The sequence below is a fragment of the Brassica napus genome, chromosome A3 (genome assembly GCF_020379485.1).
Source record: "Brassica napus cultivar Da-Ae chromosome A3, Da-Ae, whole genome shotgun sequence".
Lineage (NCBI taxonomy): Eukaryota > Viridiplantae > Streptophyta > Magnoliopsida > Brassicales > Brassicaceae > Brassica > Brassica napus.
Genome location: NC_063436.1, coordinates 1,534,264 through 1,554,745, shown reverse-complemented (window position 1 = coordinate 1,554,745; position 20,482 = coordinate 1,534,264). Strand labels below are relative to the sequence as shown.

Genomic DNA, 20,482 nt, shown 5'->3' with positions numbered 1-20,482 from the left:
CGCAGGAGCATAATGTAGAGAAAGCATTCAATTGGATAGAAATGCTGGATGCTATTGGTGATATGATATGATCTGATTTGATTTGCATGTAATCAGTTGAATTCACATATTGGTTGAAATTTTAAAAAGATGTATTGTAAATGTTATGATCAGAAGTGAATTCAGTGAATACATTGATCTCACGGACAGATGTTCTTGTGACACATAAACTGTATAGTAGAATCAATTACAACGTTAAAAACAAATGAGCTATACTGATTCTCCAGACAGGTATGCTATCATAATCAAAGCAGTATCAAGTGGTTGTGGAGTTTTACTAATGTTGTGTACGTGTTAAGGAAGTTGATAGTAGTGAGAGAAGCAAGGGAGCATAATGCAAAGAGAGAGATCATTCAAATGGATATAAATGCCGGAAGCTATGGGGATATAATCTGATTTGCTTGTAGTTAGTTATTGAGGAACGGAACAAATTTTTCAACAATAAAATGTATGGCTTTTATGAAGGCTTCCAATCTTCCTGAAGCTGTATTACCTTATGATTTTACTAATATTTTTGACTTTTTTTATAGTATGAAAGGTTTGAATTTTTTTTATTCATAACATTTTATAAGAAAAAAATTAAGGAAAAATAAGGAAAAAATAAGAGAAAAATAAGGAAAAAAAACAAGAGAAAAAGCATGTTAGCAATGTATTCACAACTTAATCTTTATGTTTAAAAAAAATTAATATTAATGTCAACCCGCTAAATTTATATATCTCTATCACTAATTTTACTTTGAAAAGTCGTGTAAAAATCTTAAAAGTTATATTGTTAATGTTTAACTGTGTATATATATTAATCATGGTAATATATATTTTATTGGTTAGATGGTTAGGTTAAATCAGTCTATTATATAATTGTAGGTATGATGTAAGCCATAACTCGTATTGTTGTGCTGAATGCAACAATTGCAACCGTCATGATGATGATGATGTTTCTCACATGTATTGCCTCTCCACTACACGGTATGTTTAATGCATTTAATATCATGTTAAAGTTTAAGATATTAAGTATTTGATTGTGTTAAACTTATTTAGCTTCGGAGAGTCCCATACAATCGCTAACATCTTCTCCCTTCAAATGTGCTCCGTGTGATCATGGGATGGAAGCAAATCCAAAATATGTTTGTAAGAACCCCATCAAAAGAAGCATGTACTTCCCTCATGCTTCCTTGAAAGATGTAAGCAACACGACCGAACATACTTATCCAAGGTTTGACGGAGTACTTGAAATCTTCCAATGATTATGTAGAGAGTGTAGCAATAAAAAATGCTACAACCGATGTGCGTCTTCAAAATCTCAAGGTAGAAATCTCTGTATTTCCTATGGCCAAAGAAAACTTCACACAAAGGGAATTGGATGTCATTTCCTTACTACAAGCCAGACAAAACTTTTTTTTTTCTTCATTACATTTTATAAGAAAAAAATAAGGAAAAAATAAGAGAAAAATAAGGAAAAAAACAAGAGAAAAAAGCATGTTAACAATTATAAGAGTATTAAAAATAGATTTTTTAACTGTAAATTTTATTTTATTCTTAGTTATAAGAAAATCTGTTGAGAAAAATCTAATAGAAAATTTTAAAATATTTTTTAAATTAATACATTGATTAGTTTCGTAATTAGTAATATAATAATAGTAAAATTAAATTTAGTTACAAAATTCTACAATAAATAAAAATAAAATTATATAATATTTTATAAATTTTATAATTATAGTCAATATTATATTAAAACATAAGTAATAAATGAATTAAAAATGAAAAGTTAATTAAATTGGTAAATTAACATATTTTTAAAAAATAAATTATTTTTAAAAATGTCATTCACCGTTTACAAGGATTAAATTCGTAAATTATGTAATATTCTTATACAAAAAAAATAAAATGGGTAACATATGTTAAGTTTTTATATCTACAACTATGTATTATCTATTTATTTATATATTTTGAAAATCACATCAATACATTATATAAAATGATTATAGACAAAATATAATATGAAAACCATATATTATAAAATGAAAGGCTTTATTTTATTGGTTAGATGGTTAGGTTTAGAACTAGTTAGGTTGATAAAAAAAGATGGTTATGTTAAATCAGTCTATTATATGATATAAGCTACAACTGGTATTTTTGTGCTGAATCTTAGATTTTTCTATTACACAAACTGTCTTTATATCAAAAGACAATCTAGTTGGCTGGATAATAACGTCGTACACATAAGAACAACTTGTGACTAATTAGAAAAAAAAATGAATCCTTTTTTTGTGTTGAAGTTGGTTCTTGAACAGGTATCTTAAGGAACAGTAGTGGAGTCATCTTCTTCATTTGAATCTTCCCTATCCGAAGAAGAAGAAGAATCAGCCGCTTTCTCAAACTCCACCATTTTCTCAAGTGAGTCCAAGTCTCCCGCTTCAGCAAGAGCATGTATCCTCAGCTTCTCTGCGTCTTCACTGAAAGGAATATTGCAAGAAACATAAGATTCTTTTTCAAACAAGGCTCAATCCGTGAGAGAACTTACTCTGTAACTCCGAATATTTCCTTGACAACCAAGGAGTTGTCTTTTAAGCAGAAGTCAGGAAGCTGTTCACAAGAGAACAGAGTCAGAACACATAAGCAGATTCTATCAAGTAAAAAGTAATGTTTCCACATTTATTACCTCGGAAAGATAGTAAATTTTTCCAAAAAGCGTCTGCACGGCTAGTTTTCTCTTGAACCCTTTCTCAGTAAACCCTTGCTTGTTCATTACAACAGGACCTGCAAATTCAAGAGCAATAAAGAAGATTGCAACAATAGAGAAGCTGTTACCTATAGGTTTGATTTTAGTTTTTACCTTTTTCTTTAACAATACTACGAGAGATTTCATTTAAAACCTCAGGAATCTGAGATTCATTCAAACCAGAAGCTCTTCTGAGATGAATAAGATTCGCAACAAGGTCAGGATTAAACGGTTTCTCTTTCAAGGCGTAATGAATGTACTTCCGTAATATCTCATCCATGTTAAACTCTGTCTGGATTCAGACAAAACCAAACAGGATTCTCATGTTAAAGTCTGGATTTTGAATGATTCACAAAGATGAACAGAGCATAAAGTTCACACCTTTTCTTCGAGTGCCTTGAGCTCAAAGCTACTCACAGTGCCTTCTCTCTGTAACAGCTCGTCCATAGATTTACAAATCATTGCATTCTGATTCACCTGGAGAGATTCAAAAATCCAAACTTCGAATCAGTTCTTGGTAAAAACAGAGAGCAAGAACAGAGTAAAACAGAGTGAAAAACAGAGAGCAAGAACAGAGTAAAAACAGAGAGCAAGAACAGAGTGAAACAGAGAGAAAGAACAGAGTGAAACAGAGAGTAGGAACAGAGTAAAAACAGAGAGCAAGAACAGAGTGAAACAGAGAGCAAGAAACAGAGTGAGAGACCAGTTTCTTGCGTTGCGCTTTAGGAGAAGAGAGCTTATTAACGGTTTTAACGGCGGTGGTGACCAAAGTGGTGACGGCGTAAGTTAATGGAACAGCGAGCATCCACGGCAGCTTGGTATCTCCAACTCGGGGGCCTGGAATTGCCTGAGCCACCGTTCCGGTGAACTCAACTAAGTTTAACGCCTTCTCTTGAATCCACAGCATATCCTCCTCTACTTCCTCTTCTGCTTCTTCCTCCTCGCTCAAATGCTTCTTCTCCGGCTGTTTTTTGTTCTCCGTCGTCTTCTCCGCCGTGAAAGCTTCCGATGGGTTCTTGGAAGCTGAGGCTGAAGTAGAGTGTTGACGGAGAGACGGTGAGGAGGAGACGAAGAATGGTGTTTTGGGGGAGGAGCGAGGGAGGAGAAATGGCTGGACATTGTGTTGGTTTCGACTACGGAGGAGAAGTTGAGATGAAGGTAGGAGAAGAGACACCATTGATGAAGCTTTTTGAGCTTCGGATGCGACGGAGCTTTACAGAAGCCGCGCTTATCGAGTTCTATGCCGATGGTGAAGAAGGATCATTATATAACAATATTGTTACTGGGCTTGGGCCCATATTGTTTTACCACAAATGCTAGAATTTTCAGTTATTTTCATGTAAATTTAGATAAAAGTTCCAATTTATTTTCACTATTGAAATGGAGTAGTCACGCTAGATGCATGAGTAAAGCCAATGCAAGGCACATGACATGAACATACTAATTAGAATCTTACAAGGAAAGTATTTGCTTGTCTTTGTGTACATAATTTAATGTTCTTTTCCAAGTTATATCTTTTATAAATGTCAAAAAGTAGATTTTGTTTTTTGTTTGTTTGTCGGCCGTCAAACTCAAGACTGTATTAATCTAAGGAACGATGTCTTATTATATTCTAAGCTCTCTAAGACTATCATATACAATTTGGGAGATATTTCCTTTCTGCTAGACATAGATCAAGGTCAATACTAATAATAAACAGAGCTAGACACTGATTATTTCAACCGCTTTCAGAAAAATATGAAAATACTTGAATGTCATATGTTTCTAAATGCAAATTATTTCAACCCATCAATATTTCATAGCACATACTACTAAGACAAAAAAAAAATTATATAGGCCATGCCAAATAAAGTCAAAAGCTATATTTTGTTCCAACATTGTTGGAATAAGCTTGTCTTTTTTTTTTGAACAAAAAAAAAGGAATAAGCTTGTCTCAAGGGTGAATTCAAGAAGTAGATTATGAATCTAGAGATTGAAATGAAGAATGAACATGCGTCAAAAGGAAATAATTAAATTAGTTTTTGTAATAATAGAAGAAATCAATTTATTTGATAAAGCTTAATCGCTATACATGTATATTAAGCGAGAGTTCTAAAATATATCAATAATAAAGAAGTTTTCTATAAATTATTATTTTGAGTTTACTTCTCTTTTGCTATTCTGAATACAACTTACGATTCTAGATTTCTACATCATAATTTCTAAAAACATGCACCCTGCTCTACTCTTATGCACCAATGAGAGAAGCATCACCTTCAGGTATTCTACCACATCTCCATCAAAAAGTTTGATAGGACCCAAAAATTTCTTGCATGATTGCTTCTTCTTTAATGTTCTTCTTTTTGGCGCATTGTTCCAACAAAACAATCAAGTTTCTAAATAAGGTCTGTCCACAACTCCACATGAATGATTCAAGTCAATATAACATATTGAAAACACCATTTCAAGAAAACAAAATTCCGACGACATGATTCAAGTGGATAAGAGATTTTAATTTTTTTTTGAAAACGAAAGCAAACATCAATATCCATGCGTTCTGGTTTCACATCCACATATATTTCTATTTTCAATAACTAAATCACATGCAGATTTAAGCAAAAAAAAAACAGAAATCAAATCCAAACCAGATGTGAAACAGAAATTTAAGTTTAAACCAAACTAAACCCGACTAAAAAATTGCACTAAATTCAAGCTGAACCTAATAATATAATTGAATGGGTCCAAAATTTGGGTATATGAAAAACCATATCCAAACCGTGATATTTTGGGTACCTGAAAATATCATAATCACAATTATATACATATTTATATTATTATTTTAGATCTAATATCAAAAAATCAAAAAGACTCATAATTATCCAAAAAAGGGTTTCTCGGTGACTTGCTCTGGTTCTTCATTCACAACAAAGTTATCCAGCTCATATGGCTCAGGTGTCCAAGACTTCTCCCTACTTTGCCTCCTCTTCTGAGAACGAGTCGGATTGCTACTGCCATAAGTTCCTAGATCCAAAGATAACAAATAATTCAAGTCAGTATAACAAGGATCAAAACAACTCAACGATCAAAACAACACAAGGATCACCATCTGGATACAGAGAAAATTTTGTTAGAATATATATGAGTCAAGCAGTAAGCAAAGGCGCTCTAGGTGCCTGCGCCTGCCTTAATAACCACATGTATAAAATAGAGGGTAGGATTCCAGAGGAACTTAGAAATGCAATGATACTTGGGTTGAGGTAGAAATTGTAATAGAGAACATGAAACTCTTATGCCAATCATTAATATATAGACCCAAAAACAAAGTCAAACAACCAAATACCTAAGAAGTCTGAACTATTGACTTTGTTTCTTGTTTTATTATCAACGATGACAGTTTCAAAACCCATTTGCATCTATTTATAAAAAAACATTTGATCAAAATCCATCATATTTCATAAAACATACTATTCACTAAACGTATTACCAAGAATATTATTTTTCAATGATTACCTAAGAGTCGAAGACCCTAAATGTCACCAAATATATATATCTTTGGCACATAAATTAAAAAATATGAAAGCAAAAAAGAGAAAACTAGAATGTAATTCACAATGTCCAAAATTAACAAGCATCCATTATCAGAAAATACATTATATACTAGGTGTAACGAATATTTATCTGTGATTACCTAAATTTTTGTAAATCAAAGAAAGTAGAGATTTTGCACACAAAAAAAGAAAGTAAAGATTTAATAATGTAATAAAAATTTATAAAATAAGATAAACAGGGGAAGGGGAACTGAGCTGTGAAAAATGTATCTATCAATGCTTATGGGTTGGATTTAACATTGTTTCTTTATTTTTGTTTGAACTTCCCCTTTTAACAATGACATTTTGACATCTCTCTCTCTCTCCCTCCCTCCTCTGTCTTCTGGGTCATTCTCATTCACCATCCCTCTCTCCTTCAGCTTCTCGAAGCAATTTCTCGAAAACCCAATAAACCCTTAATTTCTAATTCTTTCAAAGTTGCAACCTTTCACTGCCAATCTCTCTCGGTACTCTGTTCTTAGCTCCTCAGCAGAGTACGACAAAGATAGTTTCTTGTACGGTTTATTGACCCTTATTTTTAGCCAATTCGGTTCAGTAGACGTAAAGATTCCCTCTTTCGATTCTTCATGATTCTCTCTCGATCTCCCTTAGTCTACTTGCATCCTTGGGTTTTGAATTGAATTAATCAATTGGAGGAATCTGAGTATTTGATAACTAGTAATGAAGAAAGTAATGAGCAAATCCAACACTTGTTCATTATATATCTCAATGATTTGCACTCCAATTTCATAGTTTATGTTTCCATTTCTGGATTGAGATATTTTGAATAGATTATTGAGTGCACGGTAGTTAGCTCCCCATGACCTTTTAATTTTTCTTTGAAATGTAAGCAAACATCAATATCCATGCGTTCTAGTTTCAGATCCACACATATTTCTATTTTCAATAACCAAATCACATGCAGATATAAGCCAATTTAAGTCTAAACCAAACAAATTTCGACTAAAAAATTGCACTAAATCCGAGCTGAAACTAGTAATATAATTGAATGATCCAAAATTTTGGTACATGAAAAATCATATCCAAACCGTGATATTTTGGATACCTGAAAATGTCAGAATCACGATTATATACATATTTATATTATTATTTTAGATCTAATATAAAAATTCAAAAAATTCAAAAAAATTCATAATTATTCAAAATATTTGTAAACACTTTAAATTAAATATATGAAACTATTCAAAAATACTCAAAAACACTAAAATTAACATAAACACTACTGGTTCTCCATCCAAATAGATAAACCCATCCAATTTTCATGTTAATTTTTGATATTTAGCATACATAATTCAAATTTCTATGTATATTATTTTTTAGTTTTTGATTTCAAAGTAGATTGGGATTTTTCAACTTGTGTTATATAATTTAACTGGATATCTGAACTCAAATTCATCATATGTTTCTAAATTAAAATTATTTCAATCCATCATATTTAAAAAAAAAAATTGATCAAAATCCATCATATTTCATAAACCATACTACTAAAGACTAATTCATAAAACATACTACTAAGAGTGACTTGATTATATGGGCCAAGCCCAATAAAGGCCTAGAAACATAGAAAGGTTAACGTCACGAAGACGCGGACTAATCTGAACCAAGCAGTTATCTCGAGTTCGCCGGTCTCAGGTGCCGTTATCGCCTTCCTCCTCTACTTCCCCTCCGTGTAGCCGTCTCGCTTAGAGGAACCAACACTAAGTCTCAGCTGTATTCATGGTACGTAATCAGTTTCATGCTCAGATGATCTTCGTTTTCATTTCTCGATCGCAAATGTTAGGGTTTGTATAGATTTTTATTGCAATTTTTTTTTTCAAATTTTAGCTGAATAATTGCAAAAGGTGGAGTCTTTTTCATATAGATCTAGCGGGTTGTTGTTGTTTTAGAATTTAATTTAATTTAATTTGATCGCCTCATTGTTCTTTGAGATTATCGATGCTTTTGGGGCAGATCATGCGTTTGAATGTTTGTTACTTTGAATCACCTTTGATAGGCACCCATGAGGGGTATTCTCGGCTTGCGGAGAGCAGTATCAATTTGGAAAGAAAACATTAGATTGGCTCCATCTTTGAGATCACTCAGCACCACCCAAGCTGCGTCCACTTCCGCCACTCCACAGCCACCACCACCACCTCCGCCTCCGGAAAAGACTCATTTCGGTGGTCTCAAGGATGAAGATCGGATTTTCACCAACCTCTATGGTCTACACGACCCTTTTCTCAAAGGAGCGATGAAGAGAGGTGATTGGTACAGGACCAAAGATTTGGTACTGAAAGGTACTGATTGGATTGTTAACGAGATGAAAAAGTCTGGTCTTCGTGGTCGTGGTGGTGCTGGTTTCCCTTCTGGTCTTAAGTGGTCTTTTATGCCTAAGGTTTCTGATGGACGTCCGTCTTATTTGGTTGTGAACGCTGATGAGAGTGAGCCTGGGACTTGTAAAGATAGGGAGATCATGCGTCATGACCCTCATAAGTTGTTGGAAGGGTGTTTGATCGCTGGTGTTGGGATGAGAGCTAGCGCGGCGTATATTTACATCAGGGGTGAGTATGTGAATGAGCGTTTGAATCTAGAGAAGGCTAGAAGGGAAGCTTATGCAGCTGGTCTGTTGGGGAAGAATGCGTGTGGTTCTGGTTATGATTTCGATGTTTATATCCATTTTGGAGCTGGTGCGTACATTTGTGGTGAAGAGACAGCGCTTCTTGAGAGTCTCGAAGGGAAGCAAGGGAAGCCTAGGTTGAAGCCTCCGTTCCCTGCTAATGCTGGTTTATATGGTTGTCCCACGACTGTTACCAATGTGGAAACAGTGGCTGTGTCTCCTACCATTCTAAGGCGTGGACCTGAGTGGTTTTCGAGTTTCGGTAGGAAGAACAACGCTGGGACAAAGCTGTTTTGTATCTCAGGGCATGTGAACAAGCCATGTACCGTTGAAGAGGAGATGAGTATACCTCTCAAGGAACTGATTGAGAGGCATTGTGGAGGTGTTAGGGGTGGATGGGACAACCTACTTGCTATCATTCCTGGAGGTTCCTCTGTCCCTTTGATTCCTAAGAACATATGCGAGGACGTGCTTATGGATTTCGATGCGCTCAAAGCTGTTCAGTCAGGGCTAGGAACTGCAGCGGTCATTGTGATGGATAAATCAACCGATGTTGTGGATGCAATTGCAAGGCTCTCGTACTTCTACAAGCATGAAAGCTGTGGGCAGTGCACTCCTTGCAGAGAAGGGACAGGTTGGCTTTGGATGATCATGGAGAGGATGAAGGTTGGCAATGCAAAGCTGGAAGAGATTGATATGCTTCACGAGGTAACGAAGCAGATAGAAGGACACACAATCTGTGCGTTGGGTGATGCAGCTGCATGGCCCGTGCAAGGTCTGATAAGGCACTTTAGGCCCGAGCTTGAGAGAAGGATCAGGGAACGTGCTGAAAGGGAGTTGCTACAGGCTGCTGCTTAAAAATCCTTGCTAACCACAGGTTTGCATCTTCATTTTTTTTTTATCTCTTTTTAATTTCTTGTTGCAAACTTAAAAGAAAAAATATTTAGATTTCACCTAGGTAAAAATGGTAAGAGTTTTGTATGTCACTCTATTTCACTCTCTAGTCTCTCTTGGTTCTTCATAGTCTAATATGCCTTTTGCAGGGAATTTGCTATTATTCTCCATGGAAATAAAATCTGAAGCATACTATTAGAGTTTTTGGGGGTTGCAAAGCTACTTGAGAAGGAGAAGAAGGTAATGTGTATTTGTGTTGAATGCTTCATGTTAAAACTTTATTCAAGTTGTATCAGAAAGAGCTGTATTTGCTCTTTTGATTAGTCTTTCTTTCTTCAATGTTTGTTTGTTTTATTATGACTATATTGAGAGCACATTTTGGGAACAACCAAACAAAACCTTTTCATGTTTGAATAAAGGATGCTCCTTATTTTGGTTTAAATAGTTTAAAATTCCAAAACAAATACTAATAATCAATGGTTCATTTTGGCTTTTTGTGGAAAATATCTTTTGGAGTATGAGCGATAGTTAATTTGTTTGTATTGTTGTGTGATTAGACGCAATTGCTAGAATCTAAAATCTGTGTGATTATTCTCCCCAGAACCAATAATGTGTGCTTTCTCAATTGAATAAATTTTATAAAAAATTAAAGGGATATATTCGCATTCAAATCGAGAAAAAAGTGAAAAGATAAATGTGCAGACCTGTGAATTGATGGGACAAAGTAGGAAAGGGGACCGGTCTGATTGGAACTTTTGGGTGGATATTTATGGATAAGATGTCAACATCTGCCCTAACTTCTTGTCCACCTCTCCCAACTTTCTTTTTCACAAAGAGCTCAAAAAGCTGTATAAATAATTATAAATCTATCAAGTGAACTACACTCTTTGAATCATTATACATCGCCAGAGAGAGAAAGCTCCATACTCTCCCTAAAAACTCAGTTTCTCTTTTCAGATCTGGTTAAGACCGGCGTGCGTGGGCTTACACAGCCACAACGTCGGTCTTAATCCTTCCTTTAGCTTGCTTTTGGTGTTGGGTTTCTCGTGTTTGATAGAGATTTCTTCTTGGTGGTTGTGTGATTACGGTGGAAGAGATTTCCCGGTTCGATCTCCGGTCAGAGCTAACTAATCCTTTTGATTATGACGAAGAAGACGCCGGATCTGGTAAAGGTACAGAGCAATTCACCTGCAAATGTCTTCTTCTCTGCATTTTACTGAGCTTCTGTTAAGATCTTGCTGTCCGGGGACCAATTCCATTAACTCTCGCCATGTTTTGAGATCTCTGCTCCGTTCAAGGGTGTTTATGGCTTTAGAAAGGCTGAATCTGAGGTGTCTTTGTTGGGATTTTAGTGTCAATCTTCTTTTACCTTCGTTCTAGCTTCGGTGTAAACGGTGTGCGATGGTGGCGTGGTGGTGTGAGGAAATCAGAACATGTCTAACATCTTTGAGAAGTTTCAGGTTGCTTGTCCCGCTCTAGAAAAGAGTCATTGTCGCGGCCTTTGGATAAGTGTATTTCTCGGTTTGTCTTTTGCTCTCGTGTTCCTCGGTTGCTTCGGCTAATCGAAGCAGTATAATGAGGTTGAGGGTAGTAAGGTTTCTGATGAAGGTTCGTTTGAAGAGGGAGCTTGCCCCAGTTGTAGTTCTTCTCTGGTTGGTATATGATGTTATTCTTGTTGGTTTTGGCTTGGTACTGTGAACTGGAGGTTCAGGTAAGTTTAGTTCTGTTTCGTTGTTATGGCCACTGCATCGCTTCCTCTCTCGTCAAGAGTTCCGGCTGTTCAAATCGTAAAAGGATTAATATTGTTATCCCTTGTCAAAGATTGTCTTTACTTTGGTTATATGAGTCTAGAGTTCTCTTGTGTTGGTTGTAGTTTTATCAAGTGTCACCCTTTATTTGGGTTTAAGTCACCCGTTGTTTGGGTTCATGTCTCCCTGTTGTGGGTTTAAGATCTCACTCTTGTATGTTCTGTTCTACAAGTTTTATTAATCAAAACCAGTTGGAAAAAAAAAAAAACTACACTCTTTGATATAATATTTGTTAAAAAGTTTTACTGTACAATGATTGAGTATCCCACTAAATTAAACATTGCATAAACCGGAAACTTGTATCATAGGCAACTTTCATGCTCCGTTGTTTGCAAAAGCGTGATTTTTAATTAGGCTTTCGAATCTGAGCTTTAGTTTTTTAATCACTGAAATAATATCTTAACTTTTGTACTAATAAATTAGTTATGATTTGTTTGATCAATTTTTTAAATACCTTTGTGTAAAAAAATAACATGACAATACTATTTCCCCATAATTTTTACCAATAGAATTTTAATAAACATGATTATGTGTTTTGAAATTTAAAATTTACTATTAATTAATATATTAAAATGTATCTTTTAAAACAATTTTTTTTAAATATGAATTTTTCAAAACATAAAAAAATATTATTTTTAATGATTACCTAAGAGTCTAAGACCCCAAATGTCACCAAATATATATATCTTTGGCACATAAATTAAAAAATATGAAAGCAAAAAAAAAGAGAAAACTAGAATGTAATTCACAATGTCCAAAATTAACAAGCATCCATTATCAGAAAATACATTATATACTAGGTGTAACAAATATTTATCTGTGATTACCTAAATTTTTGTAAATAAAAAAAAATTAGAGATTTTGCACACAAAAAAAAAGAGAAAATAGAGATTTAATAAGGTAATAAAAATTTATAAAAGAAAATAAACAGGAGAGTGAGCTGTGAAAAGTGTATCTATCAATGCTTATGGGTTGGATTAACTATTTCTTTATTTCTGTTTGAACTTCCCCTTTTAACAATGGCATTTTGACATCTCTCTCCTTCCTTCCTCTGTCTCATTCACCATCCCTCTCTCATTCAGCTTTTCTCGCAATTCCAGAAAACCCAATAAACCCCTAATCTCTCCTCTTTTCAAAGTTGAAACCTTTCACTGCCAATCTCTCTCCAATACTCTGTTCTTGGCTTCTCTCTAGAAGAGTACGGCAAAGTTATCTTCTCGTAGGGTTTATTGACCCTTATTTTTTTGCCAATTCGATTCAGTAGACGTAAAGGTTCCCTTTTGGATTCTCCGTGATTCTCTCTCGATCTCCTTTAGTCTATTTGTATCCTCAGATTTTTGAATTGAATTAATCAATTGGAGGAATCTGAGTATTTGATAGTATTGGGGAACGCTAAAGATTCGAACTTTGGCTGGAATCTCAGGTTTTGCAGTGGTGTTAAAGCTCAATTCTATCGAATTTCAATTGGGCTTTGATTGCGAAGATGATTGTGGAGGAAGTTAGTGATGGTTCTGTGTGGAGTAGGGAAGATGATATAGCCTTCGAGAGAGCTCTTGCGAGTTATACAGATGAATCAGAGGAGAAGTGGGAGAAGATTGCTGCAGATGTTCCGGGGAAGAGTGTTGAGCAGATTAAAGAACATTACGAGCTTTTAGTTGAAGATGTTGGGAGGATTGAATCTGGATGTGTGCCACTTCCTGACTATGGTTCTCCTGAGGGATCTAGTGGTCATGGTGGTGATGATGGAGGAAGCGGTAAGAAAGGAGGGAATAGTCATGCGGGTGAGTCTAACCAGGGGAGTAAAGCGAAGTCGGAACAAGAACGACGAAAGGGTATTGCGTGGACAGAGGATGAACACAGGTGAACTTTGTTTATTTATGCTGCTTATCTGTTTGTGGCTTCTTCTCATTCCTTTAGTACTCTTTATATATTGCTCCGTTTGTGTTCTAGAACGTTAATCTTATCGCTATTTTAGGTTTGTGAACCTTTAAGAAGTTAGTTTTCGAAGACATATTGTGCTTAGAAGCAAAACCTTAGCAAGAAAGTCTTAGGGGGAGATCTACCCATGGTAACTAACTCTAGAGGATGCTTTGAAGGAAAACTTTTAAGTTTATTATAATTCTTATGATTTAGTTTCACAAGGCTCTGATTCTTTTAATAGAAATTATATCTTATGGGACAGACAAAGCTGTTTTTATTAAATCTCATTACCTTCATGTCTGAGCTGATATATCATTACATCCATCATGTTAGAGATGATGGGGAGATGCTTATCTTATCTAACGCCCGGGACCATTTTGACCATCTTTTCCCCCACTTATTGAAGCTAGATGCTGTTTATCATGTTGAGTCCTTGAGAAAAGGATAGTCAGTCTGTCCACCTCTGTTATTGGAGAACCCCACTTTCCTGTTAGAAAGAGACAAGAACATGTTATTTTAATGTTTAGTCTTCATTTTACTCTCTTGAAAACGCTAATGGTGTTGGGATATTAAAGGGCAGATAAGAGTAGAACTTGAGTTTTTCACTTGCAAAAAAGATTGATAATTGATGAAACAGTGAAGTGTATCTTTCTTGTTTAAATATCTTGCTGTGAGTTTAATTTGATTTACACTGGTTCCCTTAGCGAGCTTTTGGTGTGTTTCTTGTTTGATACTATGGCTAGGAAGATTCTACTTTTTAATGATTACGATAAACTAATAGTCTTTTGTCTCTTGTGTGTTATAGGCTATTTCTTCTTGGTTTGGATAAGTATGGGAAAGGAGATTGGCGTAGCATTTCTCGTAACTTCGTGGTAACAAGAACACCGACCCAAGTCGCAAGCCACGCTCAGAAGTACTTCATTCGTCTAAACTCAATGAACAAAGATAGAAGACGATCAAGCATTCACGACATCACCAGTGTTGGCGATGCAGATGTCTCAACGCCACAAGGACCCATCACTGGTCAGAACAACAACAACGGTTCTACTGCTGTTGCTGGTGGAGCAAACAAATCAGCCAAGCAAGCCGCCTCTCAACCACCACCAGGACCTCCTCCTATGTATGGAACACCCACCATAGGTCAACCAGTAACTGGACCGCTGGTCTCAGCAGTTGGCACGCCAGTGAGCCTCCCAGCTCCACCTCACTTGGCTTTTGGAGTCTCTGGTGCACCAATGAACATGGGTCAGATGCCGTACACTACGCCGCGTACACCAACTGCTCATAGGTAACATTGAAAGATTGTAGTAGTGTGCTCTACGGGTTTAGGTGTAAGAAAGATGTGTAAAGGATTTAGTGAAATATTCAAGCTTGTTCCTTTTGAGTGAGGTTTTTTTTATTTATTACTTTAGTTTGTTGGGTTTTTTACGATGTTCCAATAATAGATTAAGATCATCAAATTTCTTTTTGTATGTGAAAACAATAATGCTTATGTGCCAAAGATTTGAAGCAAGATGCAGACATCTTTGTATGGGTTTTAACCTCATCCTCGCTGAAGTAACAAAGGAGAAGCACAAGTGTTAAACAAAACTATAAAACTAAGGAATCATAACCAACATGCTTGTTGCTGAAGAAACAAGAAGAAGATGGTCACCAACATTTGGGTATAAAAAAGTCAAGAGCTTGATGGGTCGTATTATTAGACTTTTGGGCCTCTATCATATAGACTCTCATGGGCTTATTATGGAGTTTCGTTACAAATGATTCAAAAAGAATAGTATATTTGCAGTTAAGGACCTGAGTTATTTATTATATTCTTACTTTTCCCGTTAGTTCGAATTATAATCATAATAATCCATTCATAATTCAATCCACTCCACTCAGCTAAAAATCTCGCTTGCTTATGCATAGACGGAGACTGAGTGTGAGTGACACGCAAGGAACTTGATAAAGGTTGTCCTTTTCCTAGTTTCTCTATGTCTCTGTCACGTATAAGCAACGCTTGTATCTTAACTGTTAGAAGATTGGAAGCAAATCGTTATTGCCCATCAGGTGTTTGTGAAAATGTCTGATCCAATATATATCACTTGATAGAATATTTAGGGGAAAGATGGAAGTTTTGAGACAATTTGTTCAGAGTTTTCGACTTCTGTCTGGTTCTGGAGTTGATCACAGAGTTCTTTCGGATGTCGTCAAAGCCTGCGCTTCAGTTTCTGAGCTCAGGTCAGGGAGGGCTCTGCACGGTTGCGTGGCAAAGCTTGGTCATTTGGGGTGCAATGAGGTTTCCAAGTCGGTTCTCAACATGTATGCGAAATGCAGGAGAATGGATGATTGCAAGAAGATGTTCAGGCAAATGAACAGCATTGATCCCGTTGTTTGGAACATTGTTCTCACTGGACTCTCGCATTCTTGTGCTCATGAGACGATGAGGTTCTTCAAAGGAATGCTCTTTGAAGATGAGCCTAAGCCTAGCTCCGTTACCTTCGCGATTGTTCTTCCTGTGTGTGTTCGTCTTGGGAGTGCTGCACACAATGGGAAGGTGTTGCATTCTTATATTACCAAGATGGGTTTGGAGAAAGACACGCTTGTGGGGAACGCTCTTGTTTCCATGTACGCTAAATCCGGGTTTGTTCTCCCTGATGCGTATATTGCGTTTGATAATATAGCTGACAAAGACGTTGTCTCATGGAATGCGTTTATTGCTGGGTTTTCTGAGAACAATATGAAGGCCGATGCGCTTAGATTGTTTTCTACGATGCTGAAGGAGCCTGTAGAGCCGAATTATGCAACGATTGCGAATATTTTACCGGTTTGTGCTTCTATGGATAAGAGCATTGCGTATGGAAGTGGTAGGCAGATTCATGGTTATGTTGTGCAGAGGTCTTGGTTGCAGAGTCACGTTAATGTGTGCAATTCTCTTGTGAGTTTTTATTTGAGAGTTGGAAGGATAGGAGAAGCAGCGTCGTTGTTTATGACGATGGGTTCCAAAGATCTGGTTTCATGGAACGTTGTCATAGCTGGTTATGCATCAAATTGTGAGTGGTCTAAAGCCTTAAAGTTATTTCAGAAGATGGTGCATAAGGGGGATGTTTCTCCTGATTCGGTAACTATTGTCAGCATCCTCCCTGTCTGTGCGCAGTTAAGTAACTTGACCAGTGGCAAAGAGATCCATAGTTATATTTTGCGCCGTGCTTACCTCTTGGAGGATACATCAGTTGGGAATGCTCTCATTAGTTTCTATGCAAAATTTGGTGACACAAGCGCAGCATATTCGGCCTTTTCACTTATATCCAAGAAGGATATAATATCTTGGAATGCTATTCTTGATGCCTATGCAGACACTCCAAAACATTCTCGGTTCATGAACCTCTTGCGCCACTTATTTGATGAAGGAATCATTCCTGACTCTGTTACTATTTTAAGCATAGTCAAATTCTGCACAAATATACTGGGAGTTGGTAAAGTAAAAGAAGTCCATGGGTACTCAGTTAAGGCGGGTCTTCTACACAATGAGGAGGAACCCATGCTTGGCAATGCGTTGCTTGATGCATATGCCAAATGTGGTAATGTTGATTACGCTCAAAGGATTTTTCAGGGTTTATCAAAGAGGAGAACTTTGGTTACATACAACTCAATGTTATCAGGATATGCTAATAGCGGAAGTCAGGATGATGCTCAGCTTCTGTTCAGCGAGATGCTTACTACTGATCTCACCACATGGAGTTTGATGGTTCGTATCTACGCTGAGAGTTGCTGTCCTAGTGAAGCCATTGATGTTTTCCGGGAGATACAAGCTCGAGGGATGAGGCCTAACACTGTGACTATTATGAATATCCTTCCTGTTTGTGCGCAGATAGCATCTCTGCATCTAGTAAGACAATGCCATGGATATATTATTAGAGGCGGACTTGGTGATATCCGCCTGAAGGGGACTCTATTGGATGTATATGCAAAATGTGGCAGCTTGAAGAATGCGTATTCTGTGTTCCAGTTAGAAGCTCATAGAGATCTAGTTATGTTCACTTCTATGATTGCTGGGTATGCTGTACATGGCATGGGTGAGGAAGCACTTATGATCTACTCTCATATGATGGACTTGGGCATTAAGCCGGATCACGTTTTCATAACTACTCTGTTGACTGCTTGCTGCCATGCTGGATTAATACAGGATGGATTGCAAATATTTGACTCAATAAGGACGGTTTATGGTATAAACCCTACAATGGAACAGTATGCTTCTGTTGTAGATCTACTTGCTCGAGGTGGTCGACTTGATGATGCATATGCTTTCGTCACAGAGATGCCAGTTGAACCTAATGAGAATATATGGGGAACACTGTTAAGGGCGTGTATAACCTATAATAAGATGGATCTGGGGCGCTTAGCTGCAAATCATCTTTTGGAAGCTGAATCTGAAGACATTGGCAACTACGTGCTGATATCGAACATGTATGCAGCAGATGGTAAATGGGAAGGCGTGAAGGAGTTGAGGAAGCTAATGAAGAAAAAGGAAATGAAAAAACCAGCAGGGTGTAGCTGGCTGGATGTGGATGGGAAAATGAATGTCTTTATGTCCGGAGATTGTTCTCACCCTCGAAGAAACAGTATGTTCGACGTACTAAATGCTTTATTTGTTCAGATGAAAGAGCCTGTGGCGTTTTAACCGATGAAGAAAGAAAAAGCATTGCAGAAATGTTACAGAGACAAATCTTGATTAAGATAATGCAAGTGAAGAGTCTTTCTCTTTCAATGATACAGTTCTGTAACGCTACATGTACATGAGCTTTGGGACAGTTGGCAGAGAACACGCTTTATGGTCTGCCACTCGAATTGGGAGATGTTAAAGGAAACAAAGTAAGCAACGCTGGCTCTGTATACCCTGGTTTAGACCTTGGCGATGGATGCAAGTAAAAGCGTCTTTCCTTAATGGCTCTCTCCTCTTCTTCGTTGTTTGTTGTACAACTATCTGGATCTGCTTTATCTCCTTTTATCAAGGAAAAGTTAGAGAATTATGAAGAAGAGGCGCCGACTGGACTTGTTAAAAGGTTGGTAATACCAGATTTAGATGATGGGGTCGTACCAGTGGGTTTAAAGCTTAGAGGAGGTTTGACAATTTCAAGCTTTGGCCTCATGCATTGCCTTCTCTCATGGAGCTTAGAAGTAGGCTTCCTTTGAATGGCGGATTTTATCACTGTTGCTTCTGGTACCGCTGCAGCATTGCTCTCTGATGGACCTGTCAAGCGCTGCACGACTTCTCTGAAAGTGTCGGTGTCAGTGTGGACAAATGTAGTGACGGGCTTGCAAGTTGCAACGTTCTGACTTCCTTGGTTATTCATTTGTAAGTTTTTCTCTGACAGAACACGCTTTGATATACACCTGTGCTTGTTTTTTTTGGGCCTCTGACCTGTGACACAATGGTACCATTCATGCAGTTGATCAGAAAACGAAAAAATATTGGACTAAAGTTGCAAAATAGGTCCCATCTAGAGAAATGAGAGTGATAGAAAGCAGTCGTGTACTCAAACCTTGTCAATTAAAAAAAGACCACTAGATTTTTCTTAGAGAAAATTTTGCTTTTTCCTGAAATTGCTTTGACTTGTTGTATACTCAAAAGTCTATATCAAAGTTTGTTGCCATTACTTCTTGTAAGAATGAAAAACATATGATGAGAGCTGTTTATAGTAGTTCTATATACGATTTACGATTTGATAGATAACCGAAGCTAATGCATCATATCTTTTGTGCTCTGTTCTCAGAAGGAATCACAAGAAATGATGATAAAGAACTTTTGATAAAAAAAAAATGAAAAGACCAGAGACATACCTGAAAGAGCAAGCCAGAGGCAGCAGGTGAATGTGAATCCTAGTTTCTGAACCCAACAAACAAGAAACTTAAAAGAAGAAGAAGACAACAAGAGGAAGAGAGAGAGAGAATTAAAGAGAAGGTATAAAGACTGTTGTTGTTGGTCTAATGGTCACAGCTCAAAACTTGTTCATATACCAGAAAAGAGAAACGAGGAAAAGCAGGAGAAGAATATGGAGGAAATAGAGAAAGACTCTTTTATCCCTTTATTGTTAACCGTTTATTTTTTGGTTCAAGTTTTTGTCACTTTCTTTTTCTTTTGTTAATAGAAATTTGTTTGGTCAAACATCAGAAAGAATGACAAACTGTGATGAGTTATTTCATGTTGTCGTGTAAGGAATGGAGAAAGGAAGTTAAAGAAGGAAGAAATGCATGCCGTTTCTGTTAAGGAGAATAGAGAGAGAAAGACGTCACAGCAACCTCTCCCTAAACCAAAGTACCAAACAAACGGTTTTGTTTTTTCTTCCTTCTTACATGAGCTGTCTCTGTTGAATGTGATGAGAAATTTAACTGAACTCATAACAGTTTCTCAGCTTATTCTGTTCACGACCTAAACTTTGAACAGATTTGGTATTTCACTGATTACAATCATCATAACATGAACATTAAACATAAAATTACGAAGACTTGCACATCTGGACAACCAACTAACAATACCGGTTTAGTTCTGGTCTAACTCAGTATAATCGGATACTGTTTTCACTAAAGATTTGTTTATAGTCCAAACTACACTATAAAGAGACCAAACTGTATTGTTCCCTAGCTGTCTTTATATTAAACCTCCTAATTGTTTGTCTTCTATTATTCAACTATAATGCTCATCACTAGCATATATATTACAAGGGAAATTATAACTCATGATGTGATTCCTACGGCTACAAATGTAATGTAAATCATTTTTTGTCTTTGTGATGCCATCTAGAAGCTTTCACAAACTTATCTTATTTCGATTTTAGTTCTGAATCGGGAAACGAACGTCTAACCAAAATTCTCTTCTAACTAGTTTATAAAAACCAAAATGTAATACACAGATGAATCCTCTTTTTGAGAAATAAAA

At 36.4% G+C, this 20,482-nt stretch overlaps 5 protein-coding genes and 1 long non-coding RNA gene across 8 annotated transcripts; 4 read left to right on the top strand and 2 right to left on the bottom strand.

Annotated features, from left to right (window-relative positions):
• Positions 1-871: 871 nt before the first annotated feature.
• Positions 872-4,050, bottom strand: LOC106385271. 2 transcript variants are annotated; one of them, XR_007329017.1, is made up of 7 exons: positions 3,462-4,050; positions 3,140-3,235; positions 2,873-3,050; positions 2,699-2,796; positions 2,561-2,622; positions 2,153-2,492; positions 872-910 (listed from the first exon to the last, which is right to left on the bottom strand). XR_007329017.1 is itself a non-coding variant. In XM_013825192.3 (6 exons), the coding sequence occupies exons 1-6, from the start codon at positions 3,933-3,935 to the stop codon at positions 2,336-2,338; spliced, it is 1,065 nt and encodes a 354-aa protein (XP_013680646.3). In that variant the 5' UTR covers positions 3,936-4,050; the 3' UTR covers positions 2,126-2,335. The 2 variants fall into 2 exon arrangements, 1 of the variants encoding a protein (XP_013680646.3); XM_013825192.3 differs by lacking the exon at positions 872-910 and having other exon boundaries at positions 2,126-2,492.
• A 3,800-nt stretch (positions 4,051-7,850) lies between these two features.
• On the top strand, positions 7,851-10,277 carry LOC125575000 (NADH dehydrogenase [ubiquinone] flavoprotein 1, mitochondrial-like). The gene is made up of 3 exons (XM_048769124.1): positions 7,851-8,064; positions 8,339-9,818; positions 9,985-10,277. The coding sequence occupies exons 1-2, from the start codon at positions 8,062-8,064 to the stop codon at positions 9,797-9,799; spliced, it is 1,464 nt and encodes a 487-aa protein (XP_048625081.1). The 5' UTR covers positions 7,851-8,061; the 3' UTR covers positions 9,800-9,818; positions 9,985-10,277.
• Positions 10,278-12,655: 2,378 nt separating this feature from the next.
• On the top strand, positions 12,656-15,076 carry LOC125593102 (transcription factor SRM1-like). Of its 2 annotated transcripts, XM_048769131.1 has the most exons (3): positions 12,657-12,915; positions 13,067-13,503; positions 14,369-15,076. In XM_048769131.1, the coding sequence occupies exons 2-3, from the start codon at positions 13,127-13,129 to the stop codon at positions 14,853-14,855; spliced, it is 864 nt and encodes a 287-aa protein (XP_048625088.1). In that variant the 5' UTR covers positions 12,657-12,915; positions 13,067-13,126; the 3' UTR covers positions 14,856-15,076. The 2 variants fall into 2 exon arrangements, with proteins under 2 accessions (XP_048625084.1, XP_048625088.1); XM_048769127.1 differs by having other exon boundaries at positions 12,656-13,503.
• Positions 15,077-15,308: 232 nt separating this feature from the next.
• LOC106432215 (putative pentatricopeptide repeat-containing protein At5g08490) lies at positions 15,309-18,312 on the top strand. Its single transcript, XM_048769120.1, has one exon. It carries the CDS (start codon positions 15,674-15,676, stop codon positions 18,224-18,226), a length of 2,553 nt encoding a protein of 850 aa, XP_048625077.1. The 5' UTR covers positions 15,309-15,673; the 3' UTR covers positions 18,227-18,312.
• On the bottom strand, positions 18,221-18,899 carry LOC106384963 (VQ motif-containing protein 31). Its single transcript, XM_048769136.1, has 2 exons — positions 18,644-18,899; positions 18,221-18,547 (listed from the first exon to the last, which is right to left on the bottom strand). Exons 1-2 carry the CDS (start codon positions 18,897-18,899, stop codon positions 18,375-18,377), a joined length of 429 nt encoding a protein of 142 aa, XP_048625093.1. The 3' UTR covers positions 18,221-18,374.
• On the top strand, positions 18,671-19,711 carry LOC125593103. The gene is made up of 2 exons (XR_007329016.1): positions 18,671-18,901; positions 19,320-19,711. It is a non-coding gene; the product is annotated as an uncharacterized LOC125593103 (long non-coding RNA).
• Positions 19,712-20,482: the final 771 nt, after the last annotated feature.

Bases quoted from the DNA above. Each gene is read 5' to 3' on its own strand.
- LOC106385271 (XM_013825192.3), bottom strand. From the start codon at position 3,935: ATGGTGTCTCTTCTCCTACCTTCATCTCAACTTCTCCTCCGTAGTCGA. The intron at 3,051-3,139 runs GTGTGAACTTTA...GTCTGAATCCAG, and splicing joins TCAAGGCACTCGAAGAAAAG to ACAGAGTTTAACATGGATGA. The intron at 2,623-2,698 runs GTAATAAATGTG...TCTTGTGAACAG, and splicing joins AAATTTACTATCTTTCCGAG to CTTCCTGACTTCTGCTTAAA.
- LOC125593102 (XM_048769127.1), top strand. From the start codon at position 13,127: ATGATTGTGGAGGAAGTTAGTGATGGTTCTGTGTGGAGTAGGGAAGAT. The intron at 13,504-14,368 runs GTGAACTTTGTT...TGTGTGTTATAG, and splicing joins TGGACAGAGGATGAACACAG to GCTATTTCTTCTTGGTTTGG.
- LOC106432215 (XM_048769120.1), top strand. From the start codon at position 15,674: ATGGAAGTTTTGAGACAATTTGTTCAGAGTTTTCGACTTCTGTCTGGT.
- LOC106384963 (XM_048769136.1), bottom strand. From the start codon at position 18,899: ATGAATAACCAAGGAAGTCAGAACGTTGCAACTTGCAAGCCCGTCACT. The intron at 18,548-18,643 runs GTACGACCCCAT...CCTTGATAAAAG, and splicing joins TCTAAGCTTTAAACCCACTG to GAGATAAAGCAGATCCAGAT.